General features: G+C 42.2%; 2 protein-coding genes across 2 annotated transcripts in view; both read right to left on the bottom strand.

Annotated features, from left to right (window-relative positions):
* Nucleotides 1–24,426, bottom strand: part of UNC79 (unc-79 homolog, NALCN channel complex subunit) — a 374,208-nt gene that overhangs the window by 348,112 nt on the left and 1,670 nt on the right. The window lies entirely within an intron of this gene.
* COX8C (cytochrome c oxidase subunit 8C) lies at nucleotides 10,906–12,103 on the bottom strand. Its single transcript, XM_009428371.4, has 2 exons — nucleotides 11,867–12,103; nucleotides 10,906–11,234 (listed from the first exon to the last, which is right to left on the bottom strand). Exons 1-2 carry the CDS (start codon nucleotides 11,990–11,992, stop codon nucleotides 11,142–11,144), a joined length of 219 nt encoding a protein of 72 aa, XP_009426646.2. The 5' UTR covers nucleotides 11,993–12,103; the 3' UTR covers nucleotides 10,906–11,141.

Genomic DNA, 24,426 nt, shown 5'->3' with positions numbered 1-24,426 from the left:
TCAAGGGTATACCTTCCGGACCCTCCCAGCTGGGATGAGTAGGTCTAAAGTGACTAATCCTCTCCACCATACCAATCTCCCTAAGCCTTTGGATCCCTTCCTCTACATCAGACCAAGGGAGATCAGGCATTTCCAGCTCACTTGCAGTGGGCCATCTTTTAATCCATATTTCAGCTAACCAAGCAAATAAACTATTAGAACCTTTTTTAACTACCCAGGCTACAACATTAAATGCAGAAACCCTATTTAGTGGGCCCAAATCAATAAATTCAGCCTGATCCAACTCTATGTTCCTTCCACCATTATCCCACACCCTTAATATCCATTCCCATGCCTGTTCTTCAGATTTCTGCTTATATAAATTAGAAAACTCAAGTAGTTCCTTTTGAGTGTAGTGCACCTCTTCATGGGTAACACTCTCAACCTCACCTCTAGGGGCCCGCTGGGACTTTAGTCTAGTTGTAGTTCTAGAAGTAGACAAGGGTGTTGGGGGTGGCTCCTAAGGAGAATCAACATTATCTTGCCTGGCAACTGACTCAGGGGAGGCCATCACTGTTGCCTCAGGCAGCCGCGCAAGATTTATTTCCTCAGACAAAGGTGGAAAGGCTGATGGCAGCATGGATCGGGGAGGGGATGTTGCCACTACTGGGAATGGGGAAGCTGTTTCTTCTGGCAAAAAAAAGTTCATCAGAGTTTACAAGCTCAGTGTCTCCAGTTTCATCATGGTCCTCCCACATGTCCCCATTCCAAGTTGCAGGGTCCCATTCTTTTCCAATCAATGACCTCACTTTAACAGTAGACACCTGGTGAGGCTGTGCATCCACCTTTCATTGCAGGTCAGCCATGCACATGATAAGAGCTTGTGTCTGTTTTTCTACAATTTCAGCTCTTTCTCTACAGGAGATAAGACTCTCATTCAGGGCAATCTTAGAAGATTTGAGGCTCAGGATCTGCTTCTGAAGCTGGCAGTTAGAATCCCTGAGTTCATCATTTTCTTTCATCACTTTGTCCAGTGAACTTAGGAGCAACCAACAAACTTCATTATGTTCCTTGGTCCTCCACATATAGTCAAAGGTATGATGTATAGAGTTACTAAACTCCTTGCCTCTCAGGGGTGTCAAATGCATTTATTTTGCATAACTCTCTAAACAGTTCATGCCAAGGACTATCAGTGTTCTCCATACTATTAGAAGTAGCATCCTTACCATTATGGGGTCTAATCATATTAAGCAACCAACTCCAGAAACCCTAAAACCAGTGAAAGAACTCCATCCTTAATATTCTGTTCCTCTAGAACCACTCCTGGTACCAAAATCTGTATTCATCAGAGTTCTCCAGAGGGACAGATCTAACAGGAGAGAGATATATATCTATATATATAGATATATATCTATATATAGATATATATAGATATCTATATATCTATATATAGATATATATCTCCATATATCCAGATATATATCCATATATCCATATATATATCCATATATCCATATATATACATATCCATATATCCATATATATACATATCCATATATATATCCATATATCCATATATATATCCATATATATATATATATATATATGGGAGTTTATTAAGTAGTGTTAACTCACACAATCACAAGGTCCCACAATAGGCCATCTGCAAGCTAAGAAGCAAGGAAGCCAGTCTGAGTCCCAAAGCTAAAGAACTTGGAGTCTGATGTTCAAGGGCAGGAGCATCCAGTATGGGAGAAAGATTTAGGCTGGGAGGCTAAGCCAGTCTAGTGTTTTCACGTTTTTCTGCCTGCTTTATATTCTGGCCACACTGGCAGCTGATTAGATGGTGCCCAACCAGATCGAGGGTGGGTTTGCCTTTCGCAGCCCACTGACTGAAATGTTAATCTCCTTTGGCAACACCCTCACAGACACACCCAGGACCAATACTTTGCATCCTTCAATCCAATAAACTTGACACTCAGTATTGACCATCACAATGCCCATTAGTGGTGGACTGGATAAAGAAAATGTGGCATATAAACACCATGGAATACTATGCAGCCATGAAAACAAAGGAGATCATGTCCTTTGCACTAACATGGATAGAGCTGGAGGCCATCGTCCTATGTGAATTAACACACGTCCTAAGTGAATTAATGCAGAAGCAGAAAACCAAATACCACATGCTCTCTCTTGTAAGTGGAAGTGAAACATGGGGTACACATGGAAACAAAGGAACAAGAAACACTGGGGCCTACTTCAGTTTGAAGGGTGGAAGGAGGGTGAGAATTGAAAAACTTCCTGTTGAGTACTATGCTTATTACCTGGGTGACAAAATAATCTGTATACCCAAACCTCACGACATACAATTTACCCATATTAACAAATCTGCACATGTACCCCCAAACCTAAAATAAAAGCTAGGGAAAAAATTTTAACCTGAGTTTAGATTATTTCAAATTCTCCATTCACCTTATATAAAGAGAGCTATTCATTTGCTTTAACCATAGCTTTAAAAACAGATTACTAGGCCAGATGTGGCAAAAAAATTTTTTAAATATTTCAAAACCTGAAAAATCAGATCATATAGTGGGTTTGCACTTCTGGTAATGGCAGAATGGGTCAGTAAAGCCAGTTATTTCTGCTCATCTACTAGACAAGTAGAACAAAATACACAAACATCTCCTTGAAGGTACTGAAGAACTGCAAAACTCTGAAGACTTACCAGGCCAGACGCTGGTGAAATACAGAGATCAAGAGAGCCCTGCATTCGGCAATTCTGGAAGAAGTGCCTGAGAAGTGCTTTTGACAGTCTCTCGTGGGTGAGGAAACAGAGATTGGAGCCCAGAGTACAAAGGGATCTGTGTTGGGAGAGGAATCAGGTGATTGGGTGAACCCACGTCGATTTGGGTTAAGACCTCAAAGGGCTGCAGCCTACAAGAGTGAAATAGAAGTGGCTGGGAACAGTGGCTCATGCCTGTAATCCCAGCACTTTGGGAGGCCAAGGCCGGTGGATCACCTGAGGTCAGGAGTTTGAGACCAGCCTGGCCAACGAAACTCTGTCTCTACTAAAAACACAAAAATTAGCCAGGCGTGGTGGCAGGTGCCTGTAATCCCAGCTACTTGGGAGGCTAAGGCAGGAGAATCTCTTGAACCCGGGAGGCGGAGGTTGCAGTGAGCCTAGATCGCATCACTGCACTCCAGCCTGGGCAACACAACAAGACTCTGCCTCAAAAAAAAAAAAAAAAGTACACTAGTAATAGATTCCTGAAGAGACTACACTTGTAATAAGAGTAAGCTACGGATGTCATGGGAACACAGGAGATGGGCAGGTTATCCAAAGGACACATTTAATCTGAGAGCTGAGAGAGCAATAGGAGTAAAAATTATCCAAGCCAAAGTACAAATTGGAGAAGAAGGAGAAAAGCATTCTAGAGACAGTAGCTACCTATGTAAAGGCTGCAGGCAATCTGAAAAACTGGTGCATTGATAGGATAGGGGCATGAAAATATGAGTAGTTGACTATAACAAGAGCATAGTTAGGAAGACAGTTAAGAGTTGTTAAGAGATGAAGCTGAACCTGGATGGAAAGAGGTGGTCAATGTAAGAGAAGTTAAAAATGTAAAATTATTAAGACTGTAAAATTAGGCCGGGCACGGTGGCTCACACCTATAATCCCAGTACTTTGGGAGGCCAAGGCGGGCAGATCACTGGAGGTCAGGAGTTCGAGACCACCCTGGCCAACATGGTGAAACCTCATCTCTACTAAAAATACAAAAAACTGGCTGGGTGCAGTGGCTCACGCCTGTAATCCCAGCAGTTTGGGAGGCCAAGGCGGGCCGATCACGAGGTCAAGTGTTCGAGACCAGCCTGGCCAATATGGTGAAACCCCGTCTCTATTAAAAACTCAAAAATTAGCTGGGTATGGTGGCAGGCACCTATAATCCCAGCTACTTGGGAGGCTGAGGCAGGAGAGTCTGCTTGAAACCAGAAGGCGGAGGTTGCAGTGAGTGAGCTGAGAACATGCCACTGCACTCCAGCCTGGGCGAAAGAGCAAAACTCTGTCTCAGGGGGAAAAAAACTAGCCGGGCATGGTGGCAGGCGCCTGTAATCCCAGCTACTCAGGAGGCTGAGGCAGGAGAATTGCTTGAACCCAGGAGGAGGAGGTTGCAGTGAGTCAACATCACGTCATTGCACTCCCAGCCTGGGTGATAAGAGCGAAACTCTGTCAAAAAAAAAAAAAAAAAAAAAGGCTGTAAAATTAGAGCTACAGTAAAGACAAAGATGGCTTCCATGTCTATCTCTGGTGGCTGAAATGACCATACTAGCTTACTTTTGAGATTCAAGCCAAACATGATCTACTTCTCATTATATTTACTTTCATAAAGTACTTGGGTTGTCTTACCAAAACCAGATCCTAACCCTTTCCTGTTCAAAACCCTTTTCCTGTATAGACTGAGTATCTCTTATTCAAAATGCTTAGGGCTGGGTGCAGTATCTCATGCCTGTAATCCCAGCACTTTGGGAGATCAAGGCAGGAGGATTACTTGAGCCCAGGAGATCAAGACCAGTCTGGGCAACATAGCAAGACCCCGTCCCTACAAAAAAAAAGTTTTTTAATTTGTTGGGCATGGTGGCGCATGCCTGTGGTCCCAGCTACTCAAGGGACTGAGGTGGGAGGATCACTTGAGACCAGGATGTCAAGGGTACAGTAAGCCACGATAGCACCACTACATTCCAGCCTGGGTGACAGAGTAAGACCCTGTCTCAAAAAAAGAAAAAAATGCTGGGGACCAGAAGTGTTTCAGATTTTGAATTTTCTTGGATATTGAAATATGTGCATTATACTTACCACTTGAGCATCCCCAAGCTAAAAATCCAAAATCTGAAATGCTCCAATGAGCATTTCCTTTGAGCATCATGTCAGCACTCCTAAGTTTCAGATCTTGGAGCATTTTGGATTTCAGATTTTCAAATTAGAGGTACTCAACTTGTACTTACAATAAAACTTTAAATGTCCATAAAACACAGCCTGTAAGGATTTGGCTCTCACCAGCCCATCATCATCTTCTCATATCACTTTCCTTCTCACTCAAAACCCTTAAAGTTAACATAGCTTTCTTCAATTCTACAAAATGTTAAAGATATTGGCCCCCTCAGGGTGTCATATATGATGTTCTTTCTGCCTAAAATTTTAGTTTTTTTCTCCCATTCTTCATCTATTTATCGTTCAGGTCAACTTAAATAACATGTTAGCAAACATAACTTCTGTGACTCCCTCCTCCCCCAGTTTAAGTTAGGTCCCATGGCTATTTTCCATACCCTATTTTTGATTATGTATTTAAGGTTACATGTTTGTCTATCTCCTCTTCTAGGGCAAGTTAGGGCACTGACTTTGTCTTTGTATTTAAGGTTACATGTTTGTCTATCTCCTCCTCTAGAGCAAGTTAGGGCACTGACTTTTTCTTTTTGGTTCTTCAGTATATATCCAGTTCCTAGCACAGTGTACAGTGGTGTACAGTAAGTGTCCAAACGTGATCAAATATTGAACGAATCACTCAATGCACAGGAAGAAGAGCAAGTTTGAGGAGAGAAAGGTTTCAGGTTTGGATTTTTTAATCTGAAGTGTCTACACAATATTCAAGAGGAAATGTTAAGCAAATACACATAATTATCTGGATTTCAGGAGAACGATATGGGACAGGGTGATTGATATGGGAGTAAACAAGTATATGGTAACTGAAGTTACTCAAGGAATGAGAATACAAAGAAAGAATAAATTTTACAACAGAAAAAAAGAGAGGCTAAGACTAAGAAAGAACTATCAAACTCATAGCAGGAAAATAAGATGCAGCCAAACCACAGTGTGTGATACTATGGCAAAGGTGATTTCAAACACAGTTTGAATATGCTGAATATGCTGGGCACAGTGGCTCATGCCTATAATCCAAAGCTTTGGGAAGTCAAGGTGGGTAAATCACTTGAGCCCAGGAATTCAAGGCTTCAGTGAGCTGTGACTGTGCCACTGCACTCCAGCCTGGGCGACACAGTGAGACACTGTCTCAAAAAATAAAAATAAAAAATAAAATAGTTCCACATACTACAAAAAGATAAGGTTCGATAAGTAAAAGGAAAAATAGCAGGGTCCTGTGGAGAAGAAAGAAGTAGAAATCTCAGTGATGTCAAGTCAAGGTGTGGTGGGAACAGTGGAATAAGGAAGCTCAGCTGATTGAAGGCTGACATCACATATGACATTAGAGATGTGATTCCCCCAACTGTTGAACCTACCAAAGTATCATATTGTATGTCTATGTTTGTGCATATGTGCATAAACTATAAATAGGTTCCATTTAAAACAGCACTTGATTTATAAGTGTTCTGAGCACATTTAAGGTAGGCTATGATATTCAGGTTAGGTGGATTAAATGCATTTTCAACTTACAGTACTTACAATACTTTCAATTTACAATGGGTTTATCAGGAGGTAACCCCATTGTTAAGTCCAAGAGCATCTGTATATTAAATAAGGTGTTTTTAAAAAGAAACAGACATAAGTTATAGACTGAGAGGCTGACAAAAATGTTATGACCAGAGGCTCACAGGAACTTAACCCTGAATTTCCCCTAGGAGTTCAGTATTCATTAATTCAGTGTTCACAGTGCCTTTATAGAACAAAACTACCCCAAACAAGAACAAACTGTACCTTGAATGTGACACCTTTATGAGTGTAAAATTAATGAGACAGGGCAACAGAGTTCATTCATCAAAATAAGGTACCATTTCCCAACATACAGTATTATTGCATGAGAGTACTCAATAACTTGAGTGTCAAACGGTTCAGAACACTAAGTGCTAAAGTTCTATGGAAAAGATTCCTATAGTTCAATATTCTTCCCCAGCTAGGAGGGTAAAGCTGTCTTTTGCCATAATTTGGAGCACATGAAGGTAGGCATCAGAAGCTGAAATACAAAGCCGCCAGAGTTAGAGAAGGAAAAAGTAAGTTCAAAATTGGCAGCAAAAGTAAGATCTCACTGAATACAAGAAATCAGAAGATTGAGCCTGTGTCCCGATGGGAGTTCACGTAAAGGGCCTAGGAGCAGGTTTGCAACCAGTGAACAGCGAAGGTAGATCTTAAGAAACTGCTAATATTTTGATTAGCCACTGTGCTCACACCTTTACATTTCAGGGTATCACCAACCTTTTTCATGCTCTCTCACTCCGAAAAATAATTTTATCCAATTGTGATGGTTAATTTTGTGTCAACTTGGCTAGGCCACAGTTCCCAGGTATCTGGTCAAATACCATTTAGGTGTTTCTGTGAAGACTGTAAGAGATAAACATTTAAATCGGTAGGCCTTGAATAAAGAAGATAGTCCTTCAAAGTGTAGGTGGACCTCATCCAATCAGTCGGAGGCTTTAAAGACTGGCCTTAGCAAAAAGGGAATTCTGACAGAAGACTGTCCTCAGACTGGAACTCCAACTCCTTCCTATGTCTTCCTGCCTGCCAGCCTATCCTGCAGATTTTTGACCTGCCAGCTTCCACAACCACGAGCCAATTCCTTAAAATAAACCAATCTCTCTCTCTCTCCATATATAAATGTGTATATATACACATCCTATTTTTTCTGTTTCTATGGAGAACATCAACTAATACATCAATATAAATTTTGAGATAGAAATGTAAAACTACTAAAGTAACAAAACATTAGCCCTCTAAGACCTGTAAGCTAAACAAGGAAGGAGTCTATTTGGGGTATACTGACCTCACATAACACCTGGCACATCACAGGAATTCAGTATTTGTTGAATGAATGAATATTAGCAAACTTGTATATCCTCAAACAATAACTTCTATTTATTTATTTTTTATTTCAAGAATATTTATTAAAGATGTTAAAAGGTTCAAAACATTTCACCAAAACAAAAAATGTGTTCATTTAACCAAAGATTGATAATTAAAAGACTTTAAAAGCAATACACAAAGTTATATGAATATAAATACCTTAGCCCTTTTAAATTTTAGTTTTCCTAAAGAATCAAAAACCTACGAATATAATATAGAAATTATTTTGCTATTAATAAAATGTAAAATCTTTGTTTTTTTAAGCCAAGTACCAAAAAGGCAAAGAAAATTTCCTGCAGTGTAATTGCTTCTCTTTATGGGAAGCCCATTTAGATAACCCAAAAGTCAAACCTGTTGAAAAGAGTACATGAATTTAATCAGACACAGAGTCTGTTCAAGGTTATGAGTATAGCAGGAGAATACATGACTCTTAGTAATAGCATGAGAAATTCCTGATTACATTGAAAAATTTAGACTTATCAAGAAAAATCAAGAGTACAGATAAAGTTATACTGGAGGTAAACATTGCTTTTTTAGACCTTGAAGATAAAACATTTTAGTATTAGGCCACAACAACAGCTGGAACTAGAGGCAAAAAATTTCAGGAGTGATGAAAAAACTGAGGAAGAGAGTTGTCATCTCAAGCCTTCTCAAGGGGAGGAAAAGCTGAAAGCAACAAGACACAACAAATGTTGAACCTCTGAGATACGAATCTAAGAAGTTTTTAAAAGAAATTGGTTATATAATTAAAAATCAAAACCTCTTGTAATTTCCCTAAAAGCAAAGCAATACCTTAAGTAACCCTTGTTTTAATGTAAGGGGCTAACCTTTAGAAAGACTATTATAATGGTTTCCTTTTTAATTATAACCAACTTAATTACTTACAACGTTCCTTTTATAAATTCTGTTTCTTATACCTTATAACCACTTACACAGCCCATTTATAACATTTTTTACTTTCTTACTTGTCTTACATTACAGTTCTTTTTAAAAATAACCAGTTCTTTTACTTTAAGACAAAAATTTACCACACAAGATCTTTTTTAGATAAAATTATTATTTTTAAACAATCTTACTTACCAAAAATATATTTACATTCATAACTTTTCTCACATCTCTTTTACTTCCTATTTTCTTTTTACCTTTTTTAACTTTTGAATAACTTCTAAATTATATAAAATTATTTTTTCTCAAGAACACAACTTATAGAATTATATAAGAATTATATATTAACTAGAATTCTTATTCTTAGTAACCTTAAATTTTAGTGAAAACCTAGGAAGCAAGAAATCCTGAACTATCAGATGTGAACATTTTATAGATGAAACCACTCCACAATTTTAGAAATACATTTTCCCATATTATAACCCTTTCTTAGTTAGAAATGACCCAAATATTCAACAAGCATCCAAAATAATTTTACGATTTTAAAATTACATAAAAAGTTTACCTGGAAGCATTTATCCTATTTTTATGCACTTAATTTTTTTTATTTTTAACAGTTTATCTAGATTACTTCTGAAAAATGAAGATATTAGACAAAACTAGTTGTCATTTAAAGTTATTTCTCTGTTAATCATTTATAAAGCCTGTGAACATCAGGTTCACCTGAGTAAGAACCTTAACCACAAGGACATTTTGCCAATAATTCAGAAGCCTCAGCTGTTTTTATTGAACCTGAAATATTTAGCGAAGGTAGATATAAAATAATTGGTGTGAGAAAACACTTTAAACAGTCCACTTTCAAGGCACGATAAATCTAAGTACGTGCAGCCAGCCTGTGGATGTAACAAACCACACAGCTCACGCACCTAGAAGGTCAATAAGCAAACAGAATGTAGAGGAGTGATCAGCCCATAAAAGGGAAGAAAGTTTTGTTATTGGGAAATCAAAACTTAAGTGGGGAAGGGGACTGGGGTATAACCTTATAGGGGGATAATGAAACTTAGGCAACATCCAGGAAGATTGTAACCCCATAGTATTTGACTAGTGAGGAACTTGGGGAGGGACTTATTACATGCTAGGGGATAAATTACCTGCTGCAACTGCCCCAGGTGTGCCTGCCTACCAGACGGCCAGTCTTGCAAGTCTGCCATTAAAAGTCTCGCTTCTGCTGTTCTTCATGTCTCCAAGGGTTTGGCCAGGTGAATATGTGTTTCTCACAACTGGTATATCTGCTGTTAATCACTTATTGTGTCCGGAATTGGTGGGTTCTTGGTCTCGCTGACTTCAAGAATGAAGCTGCGGACCTTCACGGTGAGTGTTACAGTTGTTAAAGATGGTGTGTGTCCGGAGTTTGTTCCTTCAGATGTTCAGATGTGTCCGGAGTTTCTTCCTTCTGGTGGGTTCGTGGTGTCGCTGGCTTCAGGAGTGAAGCTGCAGACCTTGCCATGAGTGTTACAGCTCTTAAAGGCGGCGCGGACCCAAATAGTGAGCAGCAGCAAGATTTATTGCGAAGAGCGAAAGAACAAAGCTTCCACAGTGTGGAAGGGGACCCCAGCGGGTTGCCCAACTTCTATTTATTGACTATTGTTTCAGGTACTATGTTGAGAGGTACTTTATCTTTCTTTGTTCAATGTTTTATTTCCACAACATCACTTCAAGACAGCAATTTTAAGTCCCCATTACAGAGATAAGGAAACCAAGACTCAGAGTTGAACTATGCTGCCCATGATAACAGCATCATCAACAGCTAAGACAGTTCAAAGATGTGTATGATTCTTCAAACCTCACAGAAGACTAAGAGAAGATAATAAAATCATTAAAATAGGAGATGTACTCATTCTTCACATTCTGACGTGTAGTCATTTAAAGAGGCAAAGAAAAGAAATGGTTGTACTTCTCATAGCAAATTGTGAAGTGTGGCATGGCAGTACTAATAGAACATAAAAACCATTTAGCTAAACTTATATTACCTCACAGCTACACATCTAATCTTTTAAGGGTGATGTCACTAAATACATTCACTCCCATATAGTAACACTTAATGTCACCCCCTGAGTCACTAAGTCAGACCTTTCACAGCAGTTCTCGGTAAATTTTCAACAGCTTTCACGATGTTTAGAAAATAATCTGCACACATATTACCAAGCACGAATAAGTGTTTCCGTTTTATTTAACACTTAAGCAGAACATTTTTGACTATACATCTATATAATGCACAGTACTAAAAAAGTGCAAAATATTCATCATAAACATGAGGAAAGTGAATACCACAATGGTTGCATCGACTCAACTAGGCAATTTTGCTCGTTAACAAAAACACAGCTTTTTCTGAAAGTTTTTTGGACGTTAACAGCTGTTCAACATCATCTTCCATCTAATTCCTTCTGAACTGCTTCAGGTTGCCTAGCACATATGCAGCTGGTGTTAAGAAGGTCGTAAAAAACACCACAAGTCCAACAGCCATTTCCTGGAAGAGAAGATGACACGCGCTGCTGAGTATGGCTTCCTGGGCCAGTGACTTGCTGCCTAACAAAAAGTGCTTAAAAAAAACATTTTGAGCACCTAGACCGTTGTCCTAGAAACAGGGGCCTAGTGAAATCTAAAATGCTGAAAATCGATTCATGGATCACCTGATTTTTTTTTTAATTCATTTTTCATCTAACGGGTCTCCGGTTCCAACCTTCGCACTGTGGAACTTCGATGTGGCCCAGGATTTCCACCATTTTATCGAAAACGCTAGATCTTCGCAGTGCCGAGGACGTCCGAGGATGGTAAATCATTCCTCCGCGAAACCACAGCCCCGCCCCCGAGCCAGGTGCCGGTAAAGGGTAACAACGAAGGAGGCCCAATCCCCGCGCGTTCCTCAGGGTCCCGGGCTTTCCGCCCCTGTGCCCGACGACGGCATCCTCACCGCGACCCTCTCCCAGGAACCTCCCCCAAAGGCGACCAAGCCACAGGAACCTCCCCCAACGGCGACCAAGCCACAAGAGCCTCCCACGCGAGGCCTGCACGCCGTGTCCTCCCTTCTCCCCACCCGTCGGGGCGCCCCGCCAGGGCCACGCGCTTCCCGCCCACCATGATGGCTGGGCCTCAACTCACCGCGGCAGACAGGGGCCGCTGGCGCGGGGGCCCCGAGTGGGCGAAGCGGGGAGCGGGCTGCAGGCCGAGCAGGGCCAAGCGGCGGTAGTGGCGGCGGGCAGGACAGCGCCCACGCAGGAGAGGCATATCGCGTCAGGTGAGACAAAGCCAGGCGTGGACAGCACAGGTGAGGTGAGGCCAAGTAACGCAAGCTCCAGTGCTCGTGAGGCAGCTGGTTTGCGCAGGCGCCCCAGCCACGAGGGGGCGCTCTGCCCTCGCCCCTACCCCACCCCTTCTGCCCAGCACCTCCTGCTCTGCCCCGCCTCTTCCACTCACCACTCCTTACTCTGTACTGCCCTTTCCACTCAGCACTCCATGCTTTGCCCCACCCCCTCTGCTTAGCACCACTTGCTCTGCACCACCCCTTCCACCCAGCACACCCCTGCTCTGCTCCACTCTCTCCAGTTCAGTACCCCCTGCTCTGCCCCGCCTTTTCCACTCAGGGCTCCCTGCAACCTCCCAGCCCTCATTCACCTCACTTTCCACCCACGTGTCCTATCCTCTCCTAAACTCTCCTGCCACCCTCCCCTGAGCCCCAACCCCACCTCACACTAAGTATCTCTTTTCTGCTGGGTAAGGTGAGGGACTTGGCACCCCTACTCCTTTCCTTTGTCTTCCTCTCTACCTATACTTTATATACCTCTTAACATGCCCTGGCATTGGCAGAGTTTATAGCACACTGTTCTCTAATGCAAATTAAATCTTCCATAAAATGTTTATAGGTTAATTCTTAACACTGAAAACCAAGAACAAGTTTCTATAGTCGGCTGATGATATAAAAAATATTCATGGCAGGGTCAAATAGAGTGTTTGGACCCAGTAGAAAAGTTGATGTAATTATCTGTCACTAAGGCTAATTTTCTTATTTTTTTGTAGAGACAGGTCTCACTGTGTCACCCAGGCTGATCTCAAACTCCTGGGCTCAAGCCATCCTCTTGTCTCAGCCTCCCAAAGTACTGGGATTACAGGCATGAGGCACTGTGCCCAGACCCTCTTGAGGGAAAAGTAAATATACTGTGATTTTTAAATTTAGTACTGTAATAAAACTTTATCCACTACAATGATCCTGTGTCTTCACATTATTTCTTTTGGGGGCCTATTGCACAAGTAACACTCTAGGGTTTCTCTGGATTCCTCTGTTCCTGCAGCCTGGTATCTTCCTCTTTCTTAGATTTCTTTTCGTTTTGCTGTAGTACATCCTTAAGCTGTTCTTTCAGGAAGGGTTTGTAGGTGATAAAGTTCCTCAGTCCTTGGAAATCAAAATATATATATATATTGGTCTCCATTTAAATGCTAATTTGAATGGTTATAGAACTCTGGGCTCAAAATCATTGTCCTTCAGAGATTTTCAAAAGGCATTGTTCCTTTCTTTTCCAGCATCTAGTGAGCCGATAAATATAATGCCAATATAGTTGTCATTCCTTTGAGTACCCTCTTTTTTCCTTTTGGGAATCTTTTAGGCATTCCTTTTTGTCTTTGGAATTGTGACGTTCCTCCAGGATACTGTTAGATATGGGTATTTTTCCATTCATATGGATTAGCAGTGGGTAAGACCTTTCTATCTGAAGTCATGGTTCTTTAGCCATAGGAGCACTATTCCTATTTATTTGCTTCTCTCTGTTTTCTTTGTTCTCAACCTAAAATTCTTATTGATGGACACTGGCCCTTCTTAGCGGGTCACCTCTGTCTTTCAACCTTTTTCTCACTCATCAACGTTTTGTCCCTTGTTCTACATTTTGCAGGATTTCCTTGACTTTTTCTTCTAGTCCATGATTTTTTATTTTAGAATTATAGTTTTAAAACATACTATTTTTTGCTTTTACAGTAACCTGTTAGTATTTTATAGATACTATCACTTTAGATTTCTTTCAGAATATTAATCTGAACTTTTAAAAAGTTATCTCTATTCCATGAACTATCTGTGTTTCTTTAGCGTACATTCTATTTATTTATTTTGAACTTGCCAGTTTTATTCAAGTATCTTATGATCCTTGGTTGTCATTTCATGCTTATGAATATGAAGAAGCAGGTCAGTTACTTTTGTTCCTTTCTGTTACTGTCTCAGTCTGTTCAGGCTGTTACAATACAACAGACTGGATGGCTTATAAATGACGGAAATGTATTTCTTACAGTTCTGGATGCTAGAAATTCAAAATCAATGTGCTGGTGGATTTGATGTCCAGTGAGGGCCCACTTCCTTGTTCTGGTTGTGTCCTCGTATGATGGAAGCAACAAGGTAGCTCTCTAGGGCCTCTTTTATAAGGGTACTAATCCTATTCATGAGGGCTGTGGTATGATCTAATTACTTCCCAAAGGCCCCGCCTCCTAACTCTGGGGCATGTTTCACCATGTTGCCCAGGCTGGTCTTGAACTCCTGGCCTCAAGCAATCCACCTGCCTCAGCCTCCCAAAATGTTAGGATTACAGGAGTTAACCATCATGCCCAGCCCATGTTACATTTCCACTGGGCAACTGTGCTCTGGAATCTTACCCTAACCAATCAAGGACCTGCATGAACCATGGCTGGCCACCTCCCTAACCTCATCTCCTTGTTCTCAGTCTTCCCTTGGCTCATCCTGCCCAGTCACATCAGGTAAACTCTAATTTTGCCTTAGATATCCCCAGATAATAATTTGAGCACCTGTGATTTACACGAGTCCTGTAAGAAATGATTTAGTGCAACATTGCTCTGTTTCCTGGCCACAGTTGTTACACTACTTGACTCAAATATTGGACCAAAGAGAGGGCTGGGACCCAGTCTGTTGGTTGGGATGGATGTTGTAACTTGGGAGCCATGTTTTTTTTTTTCCTACCTAGCAAGAAAGCCCTTCCACAGTGAGTTAATAATGTAGCCAAGCTGCTCAAAGAACCAGAGATAAGAACCAGAGGGAATATCCTGCCTGTGTTCAAAGCCCTGGTTTGAATTCTCCCTATTCTGAAGTTAGGACACTTTCCTCTCCTTGAGTTCTGGGCCTCTCTTTATATACTTTATGATAAATCCTGCTTTGGGCTTAAACTAGGTGGTGCTGGATTTCTATTGCTAACAACAAAAGAGCTTTAAGAAAGACGATATTAGTCAAGACTTTTTCTTTGGGTAATACCCCATTTTTAATTTTTAAAAAGCAACAAAAATTCTGAAGTAAAGTGAGAAAGAGCCCAATAATAGGCAAGCTTGACTGGTTTAATCCTACTCTTGAGAAGTTTAGAACAGAGTGCAATTCAAGTGAGATTTAAGCATTTTAGGTCTTTCTCTGTAACAAAAGCCTTAAAACACTTTTGACAGTGGTGACTCCAAATTCAGCCACAACACAATTAAGCTCCCTGCCACCCACCCCCACCCCAGGAGATAGCTCTTTTAGCTGCTCAAATTACCAATACAAACAACATTCCTCAGTTTAATTTCTGCAAGTCACAAAAGACTAGCACTGTTAACTCAAACCTCTACAATTTTCAATAAAGGGTTTAGTGGGCTGGGATTCAATGTATTCTCAGTGACCCACAATGCAAGAACTTCCTTCTGCAGTTATATAAAAGAACTTAATTAGAGCTATAACCTAGAGATCAGGTTTTCTGAGCTGTATGTACACAATGAATGAGAAAGACACCCTCGCCCACTTACCTTTTTTAAATGTGATTTTTATAAATATTCATGCTCTAAATAAACTGGTGTTAAAGTTCTAGAAAATTATATAATGAATTAAGATTGCACTACCTCAGCCCCAAATATCTCAAATTCATTCCTCTCTAGAAAAACATGTTTAATTCTGATTCAAGAACCAAAGGCTTCAGAACAAAAGTCTCTGAAAAATAGGGGAGGAAAAAAAAAGAACCAAAGGCCTTTGAGGAACAAAGTGCTTCTCTTTGTATTTGCATCTGTCTTTACAATTGCACAACCTCAATGATCGAGATACTCAGATAAGTAAGCAACAAAAGCAGAAGAGTTGCAAAAGTGGGAAACATATTCAAGTTCTGCAACTGGTAACATCAGTAACACACTTGGATTGCAAGCACAACAGTAATAGAAGATGATATAAGAAGACATGCCCCTTGCTCCCCTTTGCCTTCTACCATGATTGTAAGTTTGCTGAGGCCTCCCCAGCCATGCAGAACTATGAATCAATTAAACCTCTTTTCTTTATAAACTATCCAGTCTCAGGTAGTTCTTTATAGCAGTGTAAAAACAGACTAATATAGAAAATTGGTAACAGGAGTGGGGTACTGCTATAAAGATAACTAAAAATGTGGAAGTCACTTTGGAACTGGGTAATAGGCAGAGGTTGGAACAGTTTGGAGGGCTCAGAAGAAGACAGGAAGATGTGGGAAAGTTTGGAACTTCCTAGAGACCTGTGGAATGGTTTTGACCAAAATACTGATAGTATGATATATACCATGCTGATAGTATGATATATGGACAATGAAGTCCAGGCTGAGATAGTCTCAGATGGAGATGAGGAACTTATTGAGAACTAAAACAAAGGCCACTCTTGCTATGCCTTAGCAAAGAGACTGGCAGCATTTTGCCCCTGTCCTAGAGATCTGTGGAACTTTGAACTTGCAAGAGATGATTTAGGGTATCTGGCAGAAGAAATTTCCGAGCAGCAAAGCATTCAAGATGTGACCTAGCTTTTTCTGAAAGCATACAGTCATATGCATTTACAAATGGATGGTCTGAAATTGGAACTTATGCTTAAAACAGAAGCAGAGCATAAAAGTTTGGAAAATTTGCAGCCTGACCATGTGGTAGAAAAGAAAAACCCATTTTGTGGGGAGAAATTCAAGCCACCAACTACAAAAATTTGCATAAGTAAAGAGAGGCCAAATGTCAATGGCCAAGACAATGAGGAAAATGTCTCCAGGGTATTTCAGAGATCCTCACAGCAGCCCCTCCCATCACAGGCCCAGAGGCCTAGGAGGGAAAAATGGCTTCATGGGGTGGGCCCAGGACCCTGTTTCTCTGTGCAGCCTCAAGACATGGTGCCCTGTGTCCCAGCCACTCCAGCTCCAGCCATGGCTAAAAAGGATCAAGGTAGAGCTTGAGTCATTGCTTCAGAGGGAACAAGCTCCAAGCCTTGGAAGTTTCCATGTGGTGTTGGTCCTGTGGGTGCACAGAAGACAAGAGTTAAGCTTTGGGAGTCTCCACCTAGATTTTAGAGGATGTATGAAAACTCTTGGATGTCCAGGCAGAAGTTTGCTGCAGGGGCAGAGCCCTCATGGAGAATCTCTACTATGGCAATGGAGAGGGGGAAATGTGGGGTTGCAACCCCCACACAGAGTCTCTACTACAGCACTGCCTAGTGGAGCTGTGAGAAGAAAGCCACCATCCTCCGGAACTCAGAATGGTAGATCCACCAACAGCTTGCACCATGCACCTGGAAAAGCCACAGGCACTCAACACCAGCCTGTGAAAGCAGTCACGGGGCCTGTATCCTGCAGAGCCACACAAGAATAGCTGCCCAAGGCCTTGGGAACCCACCTCTTGCATCAGTATGTCTTGGATGTGAGACATGGAGTCAAAAGAGATTATTTTGGAGCTTTAAGATTTAATGGCTGCCCTGTTGGGTTAACTGTGGCATGCCCTTGGCAGAGAGGAGGGGTTCATTTAGATGGTGGGGGAGGCCTTAGAATTTTATTTTTGGTTTACATTCACTGCAGCCTTGAACTCCTGGATCCAAGCAATCCTCCCACCTCAGCCTCCCAAGTAGGTGGGAACACAGGCATGCACCACCATGCCCTGCTAATTTTTTTTTTTTTTTTTTTTTTTTTTTTTGTAGAGACAGAGTCTCACAATTTTGCTTAGGCTGATGGTCTCAAACTTCTGGGCTCAAGCAATCCTCTTGCCTCAGCCTCCGAAAGTGCTAGGATTGCAGGCATAAACCACCACACCTGGCATCTTTTCATCATTTTTTTTCTTTTTGAGACGGAGTTTCACAGTTGTTGCCCAGGCTGGAGTACAGTGGTGCGATCTCAGCTCACTACAACCTCTGCCTCCCGAGTTCAAGTGATTCTCCTGTCTCAGCTGCCTGAGTAGCTGGGATTACAGCCATGTACCACCACGCCTGGCTCATTTTTGTATTTTTAGTAGAGACAGGGTTTCTCCATGTTGGTCAGGCTGGTCTCGAACTCCTGACCTCAGGAACTCCCGACCTCAGGAACTCCCAATCCACCCACCTCGGCCTCCCAAAGTGCTAAGATTGCAGGCGTGAACCACTGCACCCGGCCACCTTTTCATTTTTAAATTTCACATTCCTCTTCTTCTCCTGAATTACATCTAGATATTCTTCAATGGATTTCTGTTATACTGACGTGAAAAGATTGGCAGTTGGGGTCCAAAAGATCAAAGGTCAAATTCCAGCACTATCATTTACTAGCCACATAGCCTCAGGAAAATAAAGCATATTTCTCTTAGAATGTGGATATGGAGGTTAAATCAGATAGTATGTGTATCCATTATTAGATTAAGTGTAGCCTGAAGCTGCATCCTTACGTATTTTAACTTGGGCCTAAAGGTTTCTCGTAGGCCAGACATGGTGGCTCACACCTGTAATCACAGCACTTTAGGAGGCTGAGATGGGCAGATTGCTTGAGCCCAGGAGATTGAGACCAGCCTGGGCAACATGACAAAACCCCATCTCTACAAAAAATACAAAAATTATCCAGGTATGGTGGTGCACATCTGTAGGCCTAGCTACTCAGGAGGCTGAGATGAGGGAGAATCATCTGAGGCTGGGGAGGTCAAGACTGCAGTGAGCTATAATCATGTCACTGCACACCAGCCTGGGAAACAGAGTGATACCCTGTCTCAAAAAAAAAAAAAAAAGTTTCTCCTACATAGTGAACTGTAACCTGACTGGATGTATAAACAGATTGTAAACTACTTTCATACTAATCACAGAGTTTTGGCCAGGCCAGTCATAGGTGGCCAACTCTTCTTTTTTTTTTTTTTTTTTTTTGAGACAGCGTTTCGCTCTGTTGCCCAGGCTAGAGTGCAGTGGCGCAATCTCTGCTCACTGCAAGCTCCGCCTCCTGGGTTCATGCCATTCTCCTGCCTCAGCCTCCCGAGTAGCTGGGACTACAGGCACCCGCCACCATGCCTGGCTAATTTTTTATATTTTTAGTAGAGATGGCATTTCACCGTGTTAGCCAGGATGGTCTCGATCTCCTGACCTCGCGATCCGCCCACCTTGGCCTACCAAAGTGCTGGGATTACAGGCGTGAGCCACCGCACCCAGCATAGGTGTCCAACTCTTAAAACCCTATTCAAATAAGGCAACTGCCAAGTTGTAACCAGTCCAGGTGTTTCTGTAGCTGTCATGAGCAGTACAAGGTCAGACATAACCAGGTCCATGCACTTTTGTGTCTTTCTACAAGGTCAAACATTTTTTGATGCTTATTCAATCACGAAAGCCATGAGCTAATAGAGAACCAAACAGGCCATTCTCCTTATTACTTCCTGTTCACTCTAGTCAGAGCCATGGGGGCACAGACTCAAGCCAATCCGCAAGTCAGTCAATATTGCAACCATACATACTAGTATATTTAATGTGTAAATGTCATAGATTAAAATTTCCACATCAAAGTAAAATTTAACATCAGGAGAAAAGAAAATAGTAAAAGGGGTTAACAAACCAGTACAAGGAGAGCAACACGGACAAACAGAATGTCCTGAGCTAATCCAGACAGTCATCAACATCTTTCAAGGAAAAGTCTGTGATTTGGGCAGAGCCTTCAGAGGCAAATGCCAGGTGCTGACCACGAGTAACAGAAAGACAGTATCTGTTAAAATGGTCATCTAGGCCGGGCGCAGTGGCTCACGCCTGTAATCCCAGCACTTTGGGAGGCTGAGGCGGGTTGATCACGAGGTGAGGAGTTTGAGACCAGCCTGGCCAACATGGTGAAACCCCGTCTCTACTAAAAATACAAAAAATTAGCCGGGCGTGGTGGCAGGCACCTGTAGTCCCAGCTACTCGGGAGGCTGAGGCAGGAGAATGGCGTGAACCTGGGAGGTGGAGCTTGCAGTGAGCCGAGATCATGCCACTGCACTCCAGCCTGGGCAACACAGTGAGACTCTGTCTCAAAAAAAAAGAAAAAAAAAGAAAAAAATGGCCATCTAGAGCTGATCAAGTCCTGCTAAAGTCTTTGAGTCATCTGGTGAGGGCTGATAGTAAAGGGTTACACTCTAATCTGGTTGGGGGTTGTCTCTGTGTGAACATCTGTACCCTGTTGGCATGATGCCTTTTAAAATATATGATGGAGTCTTTTTCTAAGATGGCATTACTTATGTCAAGGATGCTCTATTTAGTACCTCACCTCCATTTTCTGTACATCACTTTCCTTTTCCTATCCATAAATATTCTCAGACTGCATAGCAGCTCTAGAGTCACTCTGAACCTCTTCCGGTTAAGGGGTCTGCCCAATTTACAAATCATTTTAACCAAGTAAACTCTATTAAATTTAATTTGTCTGAAGTTTTTTTGTTTGTTTTTGAGACGGTCTTACTCTGTCACCCAGGCTGGAGTGCAGTGGTGTGATCTCAGCTCACAGCAACCTCCACCTCCCAGGCTCAAATGATCCTCCCACCTCAGCCACCTGAGTAGCTAGGACTACAGGCACATGCCACCACACCCAGCTAATTTTTGTCTTTTTTTCATAGAGACAGAGTTTTGCCATGTTGCCCAGGCTGGTCTTGAACCCTTGGGCTCAAGAGATCCACCCACCTGGGCCTTCCAACCTGCTGGGATAACAGCCATAAGCCACTGCACCCAGCCGTTCAAGTCTTTTGTCATTCCTGTTTGGTTGTCTTGTTCTTACTAAATTGTAAGCATTCTTTACATATGCTGGATATAAGCTCTTTTTTGGTTTTATGTATTACAAACATCTTTTTCCATTGTATGGCTTGTCTTTTTCCCCCACTGTGTATGTGTTAGTCCATTTTTATGTTGCTAGAAATACCTAAGTCTGGGTAATCTATTTTAAAAAGAGGTTTAATTGGCTCACAGTTCTGCAGGCCTTACTGGTGAGACCTTAGAAAGTTTATAATCATGGTGGAAGGCAAAGGGAGAGCAAGCAGTGTCACATGGCAAGAGATGGACTGGTTGGTGGGAGGTGGTGCACACTCTTTTAAACAACCAGATCACCAGTGAATTCAGAGAACTCACTCATCCCAAAATGTCACAGGATCCTTCAGGTGTTGCTTCGCCAGCTGGAAACCTCTGTGGCCGGCAGCACCTCTGCTTGAGTTTTGCTCACACCTGCTAGGCTCATTCTGCCCACTCAGCCTGGCAGGCTGCGCTCGGCTTGTGCTACCAGCCTGGATCCCATGCTTGCCAAGGGCGAGCCAGGCGCAGAGCAGTGAGGGGTATGTGAGTGAGCCAGCATGGGATCTGGCCACTGCACACAGCCAGGTACACTGGCTGCTGGGGTGAGGTGGGCAGCTCCAGGCACTGGCATAGACACCAGCTCCATGTGAGGCTGCAGCTGGACCAGACATACCACAAGCGGCTTCTACTGTGGGCACCAGCGTCTGGACAAGGCAAACACAGTGGCACCCAAAAGCTTGGAAACACCAGGAACCACAGAGCCCCAAAGGGAGTGTTACAGCATGTCACAGCCCTAGTTTGGGGAGCCCTGAGGTCTAGGCTCCCAGAAGGGCTGCAGCTCTTCTCTCCTCCTTGTCGCCCACAGCATGGCAAGCAGAGGGGTGTGTTTCAGGGGGGCATGTTTCAGCCCATTTGTGTTAAAGCTCTTTCAATCCCACCACCCCACTCCAGGCTGCAGCTCCTGGGCTGGCCCAGCCCTGCCACTGCTTCCTATCATGTGAGGTGGCAGCCCAGCACCTGCGGAGGGCAGGAGGGCTATAGTGTTACAACTCTGGGTTGGGGAATCCCCAGGTCTGGGCCCCAGAAGGTTCGCCACTCTTCACTCCTACAGTCTGGGAGTATGTCACCATCCACAGGTCAGCTAGCCAGTCAGGAAAGTGTTACAGCTCCTTTCACTCCTGCCACTCGAAGGTTCCCGAGTTCTTGTCCCATGTCCAGGAAGAATAAGTTACATGGACAACTGGAGGGTAAACAAACTTAAGAAGAGCTTTTTTGGGCAACCAAACAGCTCTCAGAGGAGCCAAGACCCAAAGTGCATAGACTCTATGAGTCTGTGAGTCAGGCTGGGTCTGGGGGTTTTTATTAGCTCAGAATGAAGTGCATGCTGATTGGTCCATGGGCAGGAAGAAATGCATGCTAATTGGTCTGTGGGCGGGCCTGGAAAAAGCACTACTTTATTGGCTGAAAGGCATCAAGGAAATTCTCACTCCAGGTCGTGGACTTCACTGGGAACTGGCAGCCTGGCCCCCAGGCTTTAGGCCATCTCTGGTTTGAAGGTGGGGTTTCACCAGGGACTCACCCCTTCCCACCTAGGAACCTGTCTGCCTCCCACCACCATCACAAGGGGATAGGGTGAAGCCATTCATGAGGGATCTGCCTCCATGATCCAAACACCTCCCACCAGGTCCCACTTCCAACACTGGCGATTACATTTCAACATGAGCTTTGGAGGGGACAAACATCCAAACCATATCAGTGCATTTTGATGCACTTAAGTTCATATTTTAAATACAGTTGAATCTATGAATCTTGTCTTCATGATTAATGTTTTCTGTGACTTGCTTGTCTTTTCTTCCCCAAGGCAATGTTTTCCAATATTATTTTCTAAAACCTTTATTAATTTTATTATTTGTTAATTTAATAATTATTAAGGCCATGTGCAGTGGCTCACGCCTGTAATCCTAGCACTTTGGGAGGCCAAGGTGGGCGGATCACGAGGTCAGGAGTTTGAGACCAGCCTGGCCAACATGGTGAAACCCTGTCTCTACTAAAAATACAAAAAATTAGTCAGGCATGGTGGCACGCACCTGTAATCCCAGCTACTCGGGAGGCTGAGGCAGGAGAATCACTTGAACCCAGGAGGCGGAGGTTGCACTGAGCTGAGATTGCGTCATTGCACTCCAGCCTGGGTGACAGAGCAAGACTCTGTCTCGAGAAAAAAAAAAAATTGAAAATTGAATAATTATTAAGCACTTCTTAATTAAGCATCTACAAGGTACTTATCACTGTTCTGGGGTTTTCAATCCTCTTCACCTTTTAGACTTCAGGAAATTCAGAAAAATGCATGAAAACAGGATTGTTACATGCAGAGAAATAGGGGGAGATAAAATTTGTCTTTTCTCCTTAATTTCAAAAACCCAGCTTCCATCCTGTATTTCCAGGAAGATGAGTGTGGGAATGGGTTTCAGTGGATGGTTATGTGTGGTAAAAAAGGGGGGTACAAAGGAAGGAAAAGACTGGAGTGACAGACCATGGAATATACCATGAAATGTTGATTACTCTTATTTTCAACATAGATGACCAGGTGGATGGGATGCCATTCACTGATGGAGGGAGTGGAGAAAGGAACAAAACATAAATTCAGGACTTTTGGTTGAAAGCCACAGAAGTTCACTGTTTTTACCCATTTCCAACTAACTTAAGATAAAAAGAGGTGTTAGGGCAACTTAATGGCTTCTAAAAATGAAAAGACCAGGGATGGGTTGGTTTCAGGCCCAGGTATTCAAATGATGTCATGGTTTTCCTTTCTCTCACTTTGTTTCTTTGTTTATGGTCTTCCTCCTTTCCTACCGCACATGGCTTTCTCCTCATTGGCAAAGCCAATTTACATGTCCTTTCGAGTCATAATCCCGGAGAAATAGAGTAAGAAGAAACATCTCCTCTGAGAGTGTGGCAAAAATTTCCAGAAAAGGTTCTGGTTGACCTATTTGTGTCATATGGCCATCCAGATCTATCTGATTCTAGAATGCATGCTGTTAACCACTACTTAGTACCATCTTAACACTAGCCTTAAAAAAATGTTTTTCACTCTGTCTTCTTATTTAGATTCTAAGCTCCTTAAGTACAAAGATCCATTTATTTTTTACCCCCAGCATGTAGTACCGTGCTTGGCACATGGTACTGGATACTTTAAATGTGTATCGGACTGAACTAAAATAAACATCTAAATTCTGATGAGTGTGTAAACTGAGCTAATTCAGGATCTCAAAAGTACAGCTAAATGGTATAATAAGGAAACAGTGAATGAATTAAAGGGTAGAAAAAAATCATGGATCACTTACAAATGGTTTCTAGATCCAAACAGTCTACTAGAAGTCTCCAGCTGTGCAGATAGACAAAAGGACAAGGTGCAACCAGCAGACCTTACTTGGCTTTTCAAAAAGTTTTAGATTTCCACATCAAAGGCTGTTAGAAAAAGTGTTATCCTGAAATTACTTAGAATTCTATTGTTGTTGATATCATTTTAATTTTGTTTTTTAAATTGTGGCTAGGAAATAGAACCAAAGTCAAGTAATAAAGGTTAGTAATAAGTGTAAACAGTGGGGACTGATCTTATTTAACATTTCCATAAATTATAAAGAAGCAGTGTTTACACACCGCTTTTTAGTTTGCTAATCATAGCTCTTTCAGTTAATGCAATACAGTC

The sequence above is a fragment of the Pan troglodytes genome, chromosome 15, assembly GCF_028858775.2.
Source record: "Pan troglodytes isolate AG18354 chromosome 15, NHGRI_mPanTro3-v2.0_pri, whole genome shotgun sequence".
In the NCBI taxonomy this organism is placed as follows: domain Eukaryota; kingdom Metazoa; phylum Chordata; class Mammalia; order Primates; family Hominidae; genus Pan; species Pan troglodytes.
This window is presented reverse-complemented; position numbering and strand designations above follow the sequence as displayed.